Consider the following 17,343-nt stretch of genomic DNA (forward strand, 5'->3'; position numbering starts at 1 on the left):
TGAGGAGGACCTGATGCACTTGCTGCAGAGGGTCAAGGACTGCAGCCTTCAGTATGGACTGAGGCTCAATGTCAAGAAGACAAAGATTCTCACCACTGGACCAATTGGCAGCATCAGGCTGGATGGTGAAGAGATTGAGATTGTTAACAACTTTAGTCTGCTTGGCCCCACAGTCAACACCTTGCACCAGCAGCCAGGAAATTAAAAGATGTACTGCCATGGCAAAGTCTGCTGTTAGGGACCTCTCCAAAGTACTGAAGAGCAATGGTGTCTCTTTGAAGACTAAGATGCATCTGATACAGGCCATGGTCTTCACAATCACTTGTTATGCATCAGAGAGTTGGACAGTGACTAGGGAGGATAGAATGAGAATTGATGCCTTTGAGCTGTGGTGCTGGAGAAGAGTATTAAATGAATGTACCCTGAACTGCCAAGAAAACAAACAGATTCATCCTGGATAGGGTTAAACCGGCTGCTCCTTGGAGGCAAGGATTCTGGGGCTTCGTCTGACATACTTTGAACATATTCTAAGGAGGGACCGGTCCTTGGAGAGGGACATCATGCTTGGGAGGGATGACACAGGAGGGGAAGACCCTCTATGAAGTGGATTGATTCAGTGACTGGGGTAATTGGGATTTGTGTGTCGGAGACAGTGCAATTGGCACAGGATAGGGCAAGGTTTAGGTCTGTTGTACATAGGGTCACTATGAGTCGTTAGCGACTCGACGGCACATAACACCACCACCACCACCACCATGGTGATGTCAATATAATTGAGAAAAAAAATACACATAATTAGTTTATAAATACGAACTCTAGCTTGACCATCCCAGAAACAGTGTTTTATCACCATAGTAATTGTGATTAACAAACCTCTGTTTTCCCACATTTTACTAGATAGACTCTGTGGGAGGAGTAAAAAGGGAACAGAGAGCATAAGACCTGGGGTTGTCTTTTACTGGCTCCTAGTCAAAGGCTCATTAAAAATTAAAAGACATATGCTAAGAGCTAAAGGAAGGAATGTAAGAATTTGAAAGAGGAAATAACTTCTGGTTGATTGTATCAGAGAAGGTTTCATAGAAGAGCAGAGATTTGCTCTTTGTCTTGAAGAAGAGCTTCATAAATGAGGGGGTAGCATGAATGTCGTGGTTTGGTACAACTTAAGATATGGAGTGATGTATCAAGAGGATAAAGATTCCGACTTCTGCAAACTTGGCATAAGATTTTAGAATAATGGGAGAGTGTTTAAACTGCCCCTCCACAAGTCTGCCCAGGTCACAATCAAGACCTAATACTGTCAGCAAAAGAAGGAACAAAGAAACAAAACAGATTTTAAACTTCATACTTTGCCAGCTGTGGTGTGCTGATACATCAAAGCAATTTGCAGATCTGCACTGGAATCAACAATCCTGAACATCAAATGCTTTCATCCGGATAGTTCCTGTCCCCTTTCTTTTAAACTCCTCCAACTCCGTCTGCCCTTTACAAAATTTAGAAACTGGACAAACAGGGTTCCTTTAAAAAAAAAAAAGAAAATCGCCCCTAGGCAAAATAAGTTTTACTGCCACCTGAAGGAAAAAGAAAAAAGCCTATTTCTTGTGTGACTTTAACTATTTAACTATTAAACACTATTTTAAGTACATCATTAAAAAGAAATGTATCACATTTGGATGTTTTCTTTTTTCAGAGAAAATAATGACAGTGCAGTGTATTCTAGCAAATATTTGACTAGAGGTTGATGTGTTAATTCTGTCTATGTAGTTGTTATGTACCATTGATTCAGAATTGACCCATAGCTGACTCTCCAACAGGTTTTCAGAAGCAGCCAATCACATGAGAAGAGATTGCCCATCTTTATTCCTGGAAACAGCTGGTTGATTCAAACCATGTAACTTTGGGTTGGCCTTGCAACTCCTTACTATTCAGCCAATATAAAGTGGATTGAAAACATTCACACCTTTATTGTCGTCTTAGAAAGATTAAAGCCTTGTTTTGAATCCTTAAAAACAAAAGTACTTTTATTATTATTTGCTGCTTTTATTTCCTAGCCATGACTGTCACAAATGATCATCTAATAATTGTATCTTCATTTAGTAAATTAATTTTGTGTGTTGACATGTTTTCTAGTTCTCAAAATTTAGCCTGAGATCCTCGTAGAATGAATAGAGGGAAAAAATTATATAGGCAGAGCAAGTCCTTTCTTGCTAAAATTCGCCATCCTGTTAGGAATCTGAGTGGGGCTTCCCCTTGCTTCAGCTATTCCTTTTGTTCCTCTGACCTTCTGGTGACTCCTGAGAAAGCTTGGTAAGAAAGAATGTAATAAAGCCTAGCTTGTTCAGGGAAAAATAGTGAAATAAGCCGCTGAAATTTGCTATGGAGTGAGAATGAATTTATTACACATGTATAAGCGCATGTTTTCATCATATCTACTGTATTATCTCCTTTGCTTTTTTTCCTCTATAAACCTGCTTATTTTTGTGATAACAAAACTCCTTCTTCTTCAGTCAGTATTATTTACATTTCATATTAGAAGCTAAGAACAAACTTTTAAACATCACTTCCATATATTTTATAAAAAAAATGGTAAATTTCAAATAACTTCTTTCTCATGAAACTTGGCCAAAAAAATGTAAATTGCTTTTGTTTTCATTCTTTCATAGGGAAGAGCAAGAAGAGACCTCTGCGATTCGAGTTGGTTTTATCACATATAACAAAGTTCTCCATTTCTTTAATGTAAAGAGCAATTTGGCCCAGCCTCAGATGATGGTGGTGACAGATGTGGGGGAGGTCTTTGTTCCTTTGTTGGACGGTTTCCTTGTCAACTATCAAGAATCCCAGTCTGTGATTCACAAGTAAATATTGCACGTTTTCTAATTTCAGTACAAATCGGATGTCTATCTTTATTTGCACTTTGTTTTGACTCAAGTCACACATTGTTTTGTCATTTTGTCAATGGTCAGGGGATTTTAAAACATATTCCTTTTGTTAGCACTGTGTCCTTTGAGATGTCCCTGGGTGGTACAAGTGGTTAAGGTCCTCAGACACTAAATAAAGATTGGACGTTTGAGTCCACCCAGAGACACCTTGGAAGAAAGATATGGTGGTCAACTTTTGAAAAATTAACCATTGAAAACCTTACCAGCGCACAGTACACGTGGAATCGTCATGAGCAGGAACTCACCCAATAACACTGGTCTCTTTCTTTAACATAGAATGGTGTCTGAAAGGAAGGATTTTATATATATTACTCCCTCAGTCTTATCAATTCATTCTCTCTCTTTTTCTCTACCTTTCTTTCTGTCTGTATCTTTTTTCTTCCCCCCCCCCACTCTAAGAAGGTAATGCAAAGTACCCTCAGAAAGGCATTTCCAGTGTGTGTAGACCAGTTTATGCAATGATGCTTATGATACCTCAAGATATAGCCATTGTTTCTAGAATAGTACTAGACATCAGTAATATAGCAAGTAGAGAGGAATGTGATTAGGTGATTTTGCAGGTGTTTGAGCCAAATCATAAATTTTGATGTTGAGCCAAGTCAGGATATCAGATGGTCCTTTCCTGAAGAATGATCTTTGAAATTCACCCGTGGGTGTCGGGCATAAAAATCTCTGCTGTATATGTTTAGGCTTGAAATGTCAGTGATTTGTTCCTTGAACTCTGTTAAAAATATGCTTAACATGTAAAACCTTTTGCTCACTGATTTTCTACAGTTTATTGGACCAAATTCCAGAGATGTTTGCAGACTCGAATGAAAACGAGACTGTCTTTGCTCCTGTCATCCAGGCCGGCATGGAGGCGCTCAAGGTAAGAGGAAGAAGCCTTTCTGGTTGCTTGGACAGATCCTTTAAAAACAAAGAGGCACAAAAAAAAATGTCTTTAAAAATAAAGCTCATCTGTGAAGGAACATTCAGACTTTATTAAAGCATGGAGGTTGCTAATGGCTATTTCAAACATCCCCACAAACCACAAGAGGAAAGGGTCCAAACCACGAATTGCTCCCAGCATTTACATTCCAGCGTTATTAACATCTGAGCAACTGATTTTTGTCGGGGTTTCCAGTTTAACTCCTCCCTTTGGCTTTTATATGAACTTTGTGTGAAATTAGTTCAGCAATATCTGAACCTCTAGATATGAGGACAGATATTGCCATATCACCCTCCACTTCCTTGGGCATTCAGACGTGCAGGGGTACAATGGTGGGGCAGCCAGTGGCAGAGCTGGCACTGCTATACAGGCCCACGCTGAATCTAATAAGAGGCACCAGGTTGCTTGTATCTCCAGATGATAAACTGAGCCCAGGTGGCTGAACATTGTCATAGAATTGAAAGTAATCTGAAGATTTTAAAGCACTTTTTCTTAGTCATCATTACAAGAATCAAACCACTTTAGCCCTGACAGCTAGTTCCTACAATTAATTTTAAAATTTTGTTGAGGTTAAATTTAAATGTGCCATCCATCAGAAAGCTGGACAGTGACTAGGGATGATAGAAGGAGAATTGATGCCTTTGAGCAGTGGTGCTGGAGAAGAGTATTGAATACACCATGGACTGCGAGGAGAACAAACAGGTTTGTCCTGAAAAGGGCGAAACCAGGCTGCTCCTTGGAGGCCAGGATTCTGGACCGCCATCTGACTTACTTTGGGCATGTTGCAAGGAGAGACCAGTCCTTGGAGACAGATTTGGAAGGGTGGAGGAACAGCTCAGGGGAGGAAGACCCTCGATGAGATGGATTGACTCAGTAGCTGGGGAAATGGGGGTAGATGTGTCAGAGACAAGAAGGTTGGCTCAGGATAGAGCAGGTTTCAGGGCTGTTGTACATGGAGTCGCTATGAATTGCAGGTGACTTGACAGCACATAAAAACAACAACAGCAGCAACAACTTGGAAAATAAAATAATGTTAGAGATAATGATAACAAACAACACAACAGTGCAGAAATGAGTTTATGAAACACTTGTCTATAAAGTATGTCTAACATCAGTATTTGGGTCCAGTGAAGTGATTTTTTGCCTAGATTTATTTGATCTGCAGTCTCTCATTGAATCCAAGACCATTGAGAATGTTCCTCAAAAACAAGTCAAGGCCCATGTTAAATCTACATGTTTTATAGTTGATTTGCATCATAAAATATTTTCAAGATTTTTAGTGTTGACCCAATAGTTGCTGATGGTGATGATTGATTTGACTGTAGGAAAACTTAAAACTCATGCTTTCTTTTATAGTCTCAGACTCATTGTCTCAAGTCAAAACTGGGTAATAGCCAACCCTCAAGTGGGTTTTCTGAGCCTATACATCAGATAAAAGGACACAGCCCGTCTTCCTCCTTCAGAGCTCCTGGTGGATTTTAAGCACCAGATCAGCGCCGCCTCTGTATTAGCAACACATCTCTCTGCAGGCTGAGCCCCCAGGGTTCTCTTTTCTTCTGTATTACTAAACTCAGACATCTTTCGCTTCTATTTGAAACAAGTTTGTTGTTGTTGTTGTTGTTCTGTCTTCCAGGAAGGATACAGCAGTCATGGTTCTTGCCAACCAGAGTCCAGTTCATCCCAGAAAATGTTTATTAATGTCTCGTTGTGGTTGTTGTTATGTGCCATCGAGTCACTTGTGACTCATAGAGACCCTGTGTACAACAGCCCTGAAACCTGCTCTGATACACCCATCCAGATTACCCCAGTAACTGAATCAATCCGCCTTATAGAGGGCCTTCCTTTCCTGCACTGTCCCTCCACCCTCCCAAGCATGATGTCCCTCTCCAAGGACCAGTCCCTCCTTACTACATGTCCAAAGTATGTTAGACGGAGGCTCAGAATCCTTGCCTCCAAGGAGCCGTCCAGTTTAACACTTTCTAGGATGAATCTGTTTGTTTTCCTAGCAGTCCATGGAACCCTCAATACTCTTCTCAAGCACCAAAGCTCAAAGGCATCAATTCTCCTTCTATCCTCCTTAGTCATTGTCCAGCTCTCTGATGCTTAACAAGTGATTGCAAAGACCATGGCCTGTAGCAGACACCCCTTAGTCTCCAGAGTGACACCATTGCTCTTCAGCACTTTGGAGAGGTCTCTAACAGCAGACTTTCCCATGGCAATAAGTCTTTTAATTTCCTGGCTGCTGGTGCTAAGGCTGTTGACTATGGAGCCAAGCAAACTAAAGCTGTGAACAATCTCAATCTCTTCACCATCCATCCTGATGCTGCCAATTGGCCCAGTGGTGAGAATCTTTGTCTTCTTGACATTGAGCCTCAATCCATATTGGAGGCTGCAGGCCTTGACCCTCTGCAGCAAGCGCTTCAGGTCCTCCTCAGTTTCAGCAAGCAGGGTTGTGTCATCTGCATATCACAGATTGTTGATAGATCTTCCACCAATCTTGACCCCACATTTCTCCTCATAGAGCCCAGCCTTCCGGATAATCTGTTCTGTATACAGGTTGAAAAGACATGGAGAAAGGACACATCCTTGGCATATGCCCTTCCTAATTTTGAACCATGCAGTGTTTCCTTGCTCTATTCTGAGGACTGCCTCTTGGTCCAAGTATAGGTTTCGCATTAGCACGATCAAGTGTTCTGGTATTCCTGTTCTTCTCAGAGTCAGCCACAGTTTGTTATGATCCACACAATCAAATGCCTTTTCATAGTCAATGAAACACTGACTGCATGTTAATTTTTATTTGAATTTTGTATTAGAATACTGTATCCTTTTACATGGAATTTTCAAATGGGATGGAACCAATATGAAATATAATAACTTGGAAGTATCAAAGTTAATGACTAGCATTTGTATTACAAAGAAGAAGGTATAAAAGAGAAATGATTTTGTGAAAGAAATATGTCTTGTTAATACCAATTAAAATATGGAACTATATTTATAAAATGACACTTTTGGGCAAAATGTCAACACCAATTAGTAACACATGTCTGCTGGCAGAGTAAATGCTGAGTCTCTGCAACACCAGACGTCACACAAAGGTTGATGAATGTTTATCAACTTTAGAAAAATAAGTAAAACAATACTGAGCTTTTGTGCATGTAACACACATATTGTGTTTTGCATACCACACAACCATTATTGTTTTACGTTATTTTCATAAGCACAACACATCACTATTTTTTACATTTTGTAAATGTCAAATTTGGGGATTTTCCTGTCCAGTGGATTTAAAGTTCAGTCTTTGTCTTGATGCCTGTTGGCATGGAGGTTTTTTTCCTGGCTACACCTTTCCTAGTTTGCCCTCAAGTTTCTAACGTAGATATTTTCCTGGCAAGATTCTTGTTATAGTGTTTCGAAGCCACTTTTTTCCAGTGCCAGAAGAAATCACTTTTTCTGTTCTAGAAAGAGCCCTTGCCCAAGAGGTGCACAGGTCTTTATATCCCAGGCCCGAGTGGTCACTTCGGCATGTGAGGCTAGTGTGCTATTAGTCTTTGATTCTCCTACCTCCCAAAGGAAATAAAATAAAAAGTTCAAGCTACATTGAAGGAATTAAAAAAAATAATAAGGCCCCGGGAATTGATTGGATACCAGCTGAACTGTTTTAACAAACAGATGCAGCCCTGCATGTGTTCACCAATCTATGCCAAGAAATTCTGGAGACAGCTACCTAGCCAACTGACTGAAAGAGATCCATATTTGTTCCCCTTCCCAAAAAATTGTGATTTAGTAGAATGTGGAAATTATTAAACAATATCATTAATATCACATGCAAGCAAAATCTTGTTGAAGATCTTAATTTTTTAAAAAAATGGCTACAACAGTACATCCACAGAAAAATTCCCAAAATTCAAGCTGGATTTAGAAGAGATTGTGGCACCAGGGATATCACTGCTGAAAGTAAAGAATTCTATAAAGATATGTATTTGTATTTTATTGCCCATGCAAAGCCTTTTGACTGTGTGGATTATGTCACCTTTGGGCTGACATTGAGAATAATGGGAATCCCAGAACACTTAATTGTGCTCATGTAAAAAGTATACTTAGACCAAGAAGCTGTTGTCTGAATAGAGTTAAGGGAATGTTACATCTTTTAAAAACACAAAAGGTGTGCAGAAGAGCTGTATGAGACTCCATCTTACATACTGTGGGCATATAGCCGGGAGGGATCAGTCTTTGAAGAAGGATACCATTCTTGGAAGGGTCGAGGAACAGCGTAAGACAGGAAGAACTCGGATGGAATGGCTTGACACAGTAACTGGGGAAGTGAGGGTCGGTGTGTCAGAGACAGTGAGATTAGCTCAGGATAGAGCAGTGTTCAGAGCTATGTGCCTAGGGTCACTATGAGTCAGAGTCAGTCTGATGACACATAACAACAGCAACATGCCAAGGAAGTCATTTAAGAGACTGACTCTGTGAAGAAGAAATGTGGGATCAGGATTGGAGGAAGACTCATCAACAACCTGTATTATGCAAATGGCACAACTTTGCTTGCCAGAACCAAAGAGGTCTGGAAGAGGACTTGCTGGAGGAAATCAGAGGCCTATATTGCCTTCAGTATAGGTTACATCTCAACATCAAAAAGACAGACATCCTCACTACTGGGCCAATAACCAACATCATGAGAATGGAAAGAAGGTTGAAGTTGACAACTGTTTCATCTTGCTTGCATCCACAGTCAACACCCTGGGCACCAGCAGTCAAGGAATCAAAAGATGAGGGCCTTGAAGACAGCCTGCTGCCTTTGCTGCTGAGCCTGCTCTCCCTGTCCTGGCCCAGGAAGGTGCAGGTTAAAGGCCTCTCTGACCGGAGCCAGTGGGCCACTGCTACCTTTGTTCCCTGCACTTCCAGTCCCAGTCTATAGATCACTCCTACTATGGTTGGAACATATAGGCCACAGGCTCCCTGCCCCGAAGCCAGCCAGCTGGTATTGCTACTAAGTCTTCTTTTCTAGTCCCTGCCCAGGAGGAAGTGGGTCATAGGTTTCGGGCCGAAGCCTAGAGGTCACTACTGCCACTCCTGGGGCCAGTTGACCTCGGACCTCCAGCTGATACCCATGGGCTTTCGCTGCTGCTGCTGCTGCTGCTGCTGCTGACGACGAACCCACCCCCAGGTTGAGGAATCAGGTGGCCACTGGCCACCTGCTCCTACAAGCGAGTTGTTGCTGTTGAGCCTGTATTTCCCACCCTTGCCCAAGAACATGCCAGTAGCAGGTCTTCCACCGAAGCTCATAGGGCCCTGCTGCTACAGCTGAGAACTTTTGAGAAAATTGCACTCAAGAAACTGGTAACATAAAAATAAGGAGCTGGAAATTAAATTCATATCAGCACTACAGAAACTATTTCATACACACTAAGAAGAAACCAACTTAGGGTTAAGGAAACATCACTTTCAAACATTGTGAAAAAAAAAACAAACCATCTTCTAAAAAAGCTGACCAGATCAAGAACCCAAAGAGTTCCCTGGAGACAAACAGGTAGAAGGAATACACTTCTATGGAGTTGCAAGAGTTGATACTGAAGAAGTTACAAATGAGAGAAGTTAGAAAGTAAAGCATTAGTAAAGAAATATATTCCTTTTAAAAAGTCAATATAAGACAGGCTATCTGGTAAGTGATAGGTAAGCTGTGCAGCAATCCCAAAGGCATGTGGTTTGAATCCACCATCTGCTCCATAGGAGGATGGACAGTCTCCTTCCATATGATTTACTGCCTCTGAAAACTTGCTGGAGGATCAGCTATGAGTCAAAAGAGAGAAATTAAATCATTAAAGGATACAACCACCATGGTACCAAGAACAATAGAAAAACATGAAAATGAAAATTGGAATAACAAGGCCAATATTGCAGAAATCTTCAGTATGGTATAGGGACAAGAAAGCAGGATGGACAATATGGGACAGAGACTCAGTGAAATAGATGAACCTCAATGAGGACTTACTAAAAACAGAAAACAAAAGGAAAATGAAGAAAATTTAAGAATGTTGTAGAATGACATCGAACAAACTAACATGTGTGTGCATGGAATTTTAGAAAAGGAGAAACAGAAGAAAAAAGCACTGAGAAAATTGTGGAAGAGGTACTAGAAGAAAACTTTCCCAGTATCGAAGAACTCCAAACAGACTAGACCCCCAAAAAAATACATCAATTCACAGTCAGATTATCTAAAATAAAAGAATAAAATGGTAAAAGCAGTGCAAGAAAAAGAGAGTCACCTACCAAGGAAAACCAATTAGATTAAGCTCTGACTTCTCAGCAGAAACCATGTGAGAAAGAAGGCAATGGGACAGCATGTACAGAGGATGGCATATCCAGAAGGCTAAAGGAAAACTTGCCAGTTGAGGGCCTATCCTCTGCAAAGCTGTCCATCAAATATGAAGGTAAATTATTTTGAGAAAAGCAGAAACTTAAGAAATTTGCAAAAACAAGGCCAACTCTATAAGAAATGCTAAGAAAATTCCTTCACACAGAGATAGCAAAGGAAAGTGGATGGATCAAACTAACCAACATGAGAAAAAGGAACATAGCAAAATAACAATGATAAAACCTGGCCTGTCAATAACCACACTCAATGTGAATGGATTAAATGGACCGATTAAGATAAAAAGAGTGCTATAATGGATTAAAAACCCAAAGCCCGTCAATATCTTGCCTTTAAGAGGCAAATCTAAGAAATGACGAAAAAGACTAAAAATCAAAGAGTGAGGGAAAATATACAACCAATTGACCACAAAAAAAGCAGGAGTGACAATACTAATCCCTGATGACACTGATGTTGTAAGGGCAAAATCTACCATTAAAAACAAAGACAGACACTACATAATGATTAAAGGCACAATAGAACATGAGGACATAATCTTAGTCAATATCTATGTACCAAATGATAGACCTGCAACATACGTAAGGCAGACCGTAACAGACTTGAAAAAAGAAAGACACCCCCCCTGGAGAACCAAGAGATTGGTTCTCTTATACACTGTTGATGGGACTATAAAATGGTATCACAGCTAAAGAAGGCAGTTTGATGTTTCCCCAAAGAGATGAATATAGAAGTCCTTTATGACCCTGCTGTTCCACGACTAGGAATCTATCCCACGGAAGTCAGAACTGAGTCACAAATGGAGATACGGACACCTATGCTCACAGCAGCATTGTTCACAATTACAAGAAAACAGAAACAGCCCAAATGCTCATCAACAAGCAGATGGATGGAGAAATCATGGTACCTTCACACATTGGAATACTATGTACCACTAAGGAACAATGATTTCGTAAAATACTGTATAACATGGGAGACTCTAGAGAACATTGCACTCAGTCACATAAAGGCCAATAGGACATATGACCACTATTGTGGAAATAGGAGCTAAATATGTTTAAGTGTTCAAAAGGGGAAAAGCAGAACAGGGAGCAGAAAAGAGGAAGATTGTCACTAGGATAGCAGAGGTTAATGATCAGGGGCAGGACTGAATGAACAGGAAAGATTCAATGATTGAAAAGATAGGAAAAGATAGAGTGATAATAGACATAAATCAGTAGTAATGAATTATAAAATACAGTGTATATGAAACATTCTATGAAACACAATATATATTAATGAAACAATATGAATTATTGTATGCAAATGATTAAAAATGGAGAGGAGGAGGGAAAACGAAATCAAAAGCTGCATTGCATTGGGTAAATATGCTGCCAGGGAACTCTGAGGTATTAAGAAGCAATGATGTCCGTTTAAGTGCCTGAGTCAAGCTATGAGCTTGTCATTACTTGTTTTGTTCTGAAGGTTGACAGAAGAATAGATTCAGTTGAGTTGTGATGTACCTAGAAGAGTACTGAACATCTTATGGACTGCCAAAAACACTCAAATATATTCTGGAAAAAGTGCAGCCAGGGCACTCCTGGGAGGCAAGGATGGCGAAGCTTCATTTTATGTATTTTGGGTAGGTTGTTAGGAGGCACTAGTCTTTGGAAAAGGACATCCTGCTTGGAAAGATGGAAGGTCAGTTAAAAAAAAAAAAGACCTTCAGTCAGATGGATTGATGCAGTGACTTTAACAGCAGGTTCTAGTTATATCTGAGATGATGATGGTACAAGATACAGCAAGGTTCAGATCCATTGTTCATGAGCTTGCTATGATTCATAGTTGACTTGATGGCATCTACCAACAGACTCTTCCCTGTGGTCAGTTGGACCAACTGGCCATCCACGGAGCCCTGTGGCGTGGAGGCTGTAAGTGCCCCTCCCCACACCCTTGCTGTCCGACTTCACATGCAGCATAGCCCTCTGCTGCCCTCTGGCGGCTCATCTCTGCTACTCCATACTTGGAGCTGTGTTGTTCTCAGGCCCCACTGCAAACTGCCAGGAGCAAAGATCATTTCAATTGTTTATTTTCCACTTGGCAATATACTACTTTGCTTCTTGGATGAGAAAATGACAAAGCCTCGTCTCATATACTTTGGGCATGTTGCTAGGAGAGATATTCCTTGCAGAGAGATATCATGGTTGAGGCTGGAAAAAGAAAGGAAGATCTTCAACTAGTTGGTTTGGCGTAGTGATTGCTGCAGTGGGCTCAAGTGTATCAGAAATGATGAGGATGGCACAGGATAGGACAGCACCCGGTTCTGTTGTTCAGAGAGTTGCTGGTAGTCATATGCAACCGGAAAGCACCTAACAAGAAGATGCTACAAATTCAATCCAGAACTTTTTGACCATGGGTTATACTGTTATTATATCATAGCATATAGCTTGGCTAAAATATTCAAGAGGCCTTGTAATTCATTCCCTTATTCTTTTAATCCATAAGAATTTAAGTGCCTAAAAGGAGACGGTCATTGGTAGAAGTTTCATCGTCCATGTGGGATCCTAGATTCTGGTCTCGGCCAGTGCACGTCATGTATAGCCAGCAGCTGTCTGTCATTAGAAGGTTTTGTGTTATGATGCAGAATGAGTTTGAAAGGAGCCTCTAGAATAAGATGTCCCAGGAAGAAGACCTGACAGTCTGTTTATGAAAACCCTGTGGCTCACAAAGATTCATCTGCAGTTAATCATGGGACGATGTAGAGCCAGGCGTCATTTCATTCTCTTGGGCACAAGAGTGGCCATAACTTGGGTAAAATGATGGCACCTAACAACAGCAGAGGGAGCTCTGGTGGCTCAGTGGGTAAAAAGTTGTGCTGCTTACCCTTACTTTTGGAGTTTGACTCCACAATCTGCTCTTTGAGAGAAACATGGGCGGTGTCCTCTTGCAATTTATAAGAGGAAATTTACAATTTACTCTGGAAACCCACTGGAGGGTCAGCTCCAAGTGGACAAATGAGGGTCGATGATTTTTTTTTTAACCCAGCACTAATCTTTTCAAAGGCAGTGTAGGAACTCCTGCCCGTGCTTTTTAGTGGCTTACAATATGGTGAAAGACATGTAACTCTGTAAGACAAAGCATAGTAGAATGCTCAGTGCTTATATTTCAGAAAGGAGCACGGGCGTGCAGCAACTTTGGAAAGCCACTGCTGTGTCTGTGGAACCAAATCAATAGGGTATTCTACACAGAAGGTCAGAGATGCAGGCAGGGAGTAGAAGCTGAAAGAACATCAAAGTGAAACTCTTCTTATTGTGTATCCAAATGAAAACATTTTAGAACTGGACTCCCTCATTTGAATTATAGCACTACTTTTATCAGATTGATGCACAATAAAGTCTGTTCTATAATTAGTAGTAGTAAACTTCTTGAAACAAACAAGATAGATTAAAAACTAGCAAAAATCATTGCTAATCAAACATACAAGGGCTGTGTGCCAAGTTCTTCTGTGTTTCTTATGTGTTTCTCCAGAGTTCTTATAACAATCACCCAATCGCTTTGGTACAGCTATAAATTTTTTTTCTCAGCTATAAATGCTTTCGTGTCCACAGTATCTAGTAGTCTGGCTTTTCTCCCACATAATATTTCAGTACTTCTCTCTTTTAAAATATGACACTCACAACTGAACTTTGGGTACATGCCATCTTGATCAGTTTTCCAAGGTAGCCATTGCTTCTAGCATGATACTAGATAAAGCACAGTTTGGCATGATTGTTTAGCAAACAGTTGGTGAGAAATGGCTTCTACTGGTTGATTTTTACTAATGGAGAGGGTGGCCTAGTGGTAAGAAGCTGTGCTGCAATTTCAAAGGAATGCAGTTCAAATCCACCAGCTGTTGCATGGGAGAAGGATGGACAGTCTCCTCCCGTGCGATTGACTGCCTCTGAAAACATGCTGGAGGGTCAGCGATGGGTCAGTTCCAACTTACTGGTACTCAACACCACCACAATATCTAAATCTCTGCCATACTCAAGCCTAACTCGTATCCATTGAGTCCTTTCCAACTTGTGGAGACAGTCTGTTTCCTAAGGTTGTAAATACTAAAGAGGGAACTGCTTCATCTTTTTTCCACAGAGCCACTAATGAATAAAAGGTAAAAAAAATGAGGCGGGGGAACCCACAAAAGTTCCTACTCATCAAAGTCACTTTGAGGACAAAAGTGCACACCTGATTCATACCATGGTCTTTTCAGTCATTCACTATGATGCATCCGAGAGCTAAGGATGACAGAAGAATTGATGCTTTTCAGTTGTGGTGTTGGGAAAATGTGCTGAAGATCCTGTGGACTACCAAAAGAACAAATGAAATTTGTCCAATGAATGAGATACATCTTAGAGAAGGTGCAACCAGAGTACTCCTTCAAGGCATGTTCCTTGGAGAAGGACATCATGCTTGGGAGATGAAGGGGTGGTGTAATAGAGGAAGGCCCTCAGCCAAGTGGATTGGCACAGTGACTGCAGCAGTGAGCTTGAATGTGCCAGAGATTGTGAGGATGGCACGGGGTAATACAGTGTTCAGATTGATTGTCAATAGGGTTGCTATGAGTTGTACCTAATTCAACAACACCTAACAACGACAGCAGTAACATTCACCAAACGATACTGGAAGGAGTACCATCATTGTGCTGCACTAATAAGATTTGCAGACCTAAGCTACAAAGTAATTGTTGTTAGATGCCATCCTGGAGGTGAGTATGACTCAGCAATTCTATGAACAGCAGGTCTGAACGCTGTCCTATCCTGTGCCATCCTCACAATCTCCGACACACTTGACCGTATTGTGCTGTCACTGTGTCAGTCCACCTGGCTGAGAGTCTTTCTCTCCTTCACCATGCCTCCTCCTCTGAAGCATGATGTCCCTCTACAAGGAATAGCCTCTCCTAGCATCTTACATACTTCGGGCATGTTGTTAGGAACGGTTATTCCTTGGTATTCTCAATACACAAAAATCAACTCAAGGTGGATCAGAGATATAGAGGTAAAGCCCCAAATGATAAAGATCATAAGAAACATAATGGCACCAAACTTAGGAGCCTTGCCAATGGCATAGCTTGGCTGACAGAACTGCCAGAAATTCACAAACAGGAAAGGATCACATCGGTAAATAAGATCTTGTAAAGATCAAGTCCCTGTGTGCATCAAAAACATTTTCCAATAGGTGAAAAGAAAACCTACTGACTGAAGAAAAGAACATGTGGCAATACCATTTCAGATATAAGTCTCATAATGAAAGTTTACAGAATCCTACGGAGCCTCCACAAGAAAAAGACTGATAACGCAATTACAAAACAGGAAAGACTTCACAGAGGAAAACATTCGGATGGCCGACAGACCCATGAATAAATGCTCAAAATCACTGGCAGTAAGAGAGATTCAAAACAATAATGTGCTACCATCTTACCCCAGTAGCAGTGGCAAAGTTTAACAGAACAGCAAGCAAAAAGTAAATACTGGAGAAGCTGTGGAGAGACTGGAACTCTCATACACTGCTGCTGATTGTTGTTGTTGATTGCCATCAAGTCGAGCACGACTCATAGTCTTCACACTGCTGGTAGGATTGTAAAATAGTACAGTCACCCACATTTCCTCAAAAAGCTGAACATGGAAATTCCATATGACTCCACTATTCCACTGCTAGAAATATACCCCAAGGAAAACAGAACTGAGATAGAAACAGAGATCTGTACACAGCATTATAGCAGCGTTATTCACAATAGCAAGAAAATGTAAACAGCCCAAATTATGCATCAACAAATGAATAAATTAAGAAATTGTATCTTTAACTTTTGTGCTATATGTTTTCTGTTGACTTGATCACCCTGTGCTGCCTCACCCCCCCCCTTGCCTTTTTTATAAGGAAGTTATTCACGAACCTAAATACCTTACTATTACAAAACTTCATACCACTTCCCCAGGGACCAGTGTGTCACTGAACCCAGCCACTGCAAACTAAAAGCTCCAACTGGAGTAAAGAGAAATAAATTGCAGGTGAAGGAACAAAATATACAAAAATATGGAGATTTGTGCACACAAAACACTTGGCATATTCCAATAAAATAAATATTTGACCGCAGCTTCTAGTCCAAGGAATGTCAGATTAAGGAAATGTTAGACATTAAATTGGAAAAATAGATTTAGACTGAACTTCACAGCTAATATTTATTGGCTGTGTGACCCAGGCACATTTGTGATCTGAGCCTCAATTTTCTCATCCTTAAAATACAGATGATATTGTCTGCTTCTAGGGTTAAGTATAAAAACCTCTGTAAAGGGCTTTGCATGGAACGGCACGGCTTAAATATTGAACAGCTCACCTCCCTTCTTCCTCCTCTGCTCCCATGCCAATGAAGACACCTGGACCTCACCTTGTGATAGCATGTCTGTTGGATTCTTGAGGAGAAAAACCACATGGTCAGAACAGCTGTCCTTTGTAAATGTGCTCTAACAACAGTATATAGAGTGGGTTGGAAAAAGATTTGGGGGAACAGGCTGATAGAGTGAATTATATTTCATTTCAGTCACTCTTTCTTGGTAGGTTACTTCTTAATTCCTTAAATAATGATGATGATGATAATGGTGGTGGTGGTGGTGGTGAGTACCAGTGAGTAGGAACTGACCCACAGCTGACCCTCCAGCAGGTTTTCAGAGGTGGTTAATTGCACTGAGGGAGATCGGCCATCCTTCTCCTGTGGAACAGCTGGTGGATTCGAAGCACGTGCCTTTGAGCACAGTACAACACAGCTTCTTGCCACAAATATGATTTTAGATATTCTTAATGCTGAATTGACTTCAGTGAGGCCTGAAATCTTTGATTAATTCCAAGAATCTAAAGGTTCATAATCTGATTCACATGTTTTTCCTTTGTCATTCTGGTATCCCTGTTGCCATACCACTGTTACTTTCTTGTGCATCCTCTCTTGAAATGTAATTTTGGATTCACTCAGGAGCTGAATTAAGAGCTCCTATTTCAAGGATTTCTGGTGGTTTTATATGTTACATGTGGCACTCTAACTGAAAAGTCCGTGGTTCAAGTACACTAGCTGCCCCGTTGAAGAAAGATAGGCAGTTTCCTCC

The 17,343-nt window shown here is 40.8% G+C and overlaps 1 protein-coding gene across 1 annotated transcript in view; it reads left to right on the plus strand.

The window, feature by feature from the left end:
- Positions 1-17,343, plus strand: part of SEC24D (SEC24 family member D) — a 130,669-nt gene that overhangs the window by 83,726 nt on the left and 29,600 nt on the right. The window contains exons 12-13 of the mRNA XM_006881066.1: positions 2,661-2,852; positions 3,711-3,804. Of these exons, the coding sequence (XP_006881128.1) occupies positions 2,661-2,852; positions 3,711-3,804 (286 nt within the window). The remainder of the gene's footprint in view (positions 1-2,660; positions 2,853-3,710; positions 3,805-17,343) is intronic.

The sequence above is a fragment of the Elephantulus edwardii genome, unplaced genomic scaffold, assembly GCF_000299155.1.
Source record: "Elephantulus edwardii isolate Elephantulus edwardi_28Jun2011 unplaced genomic scaffold, EleEdw1.0 scaffold00012, whole genome shotgun sequence".
NCBI classification, from domain to species: Eukaryota; Metazoa; Chordata; class Mammalia; order Macroscelidea; family Macroscelididae; genus Elephantulus; species Elephantulus edwardii.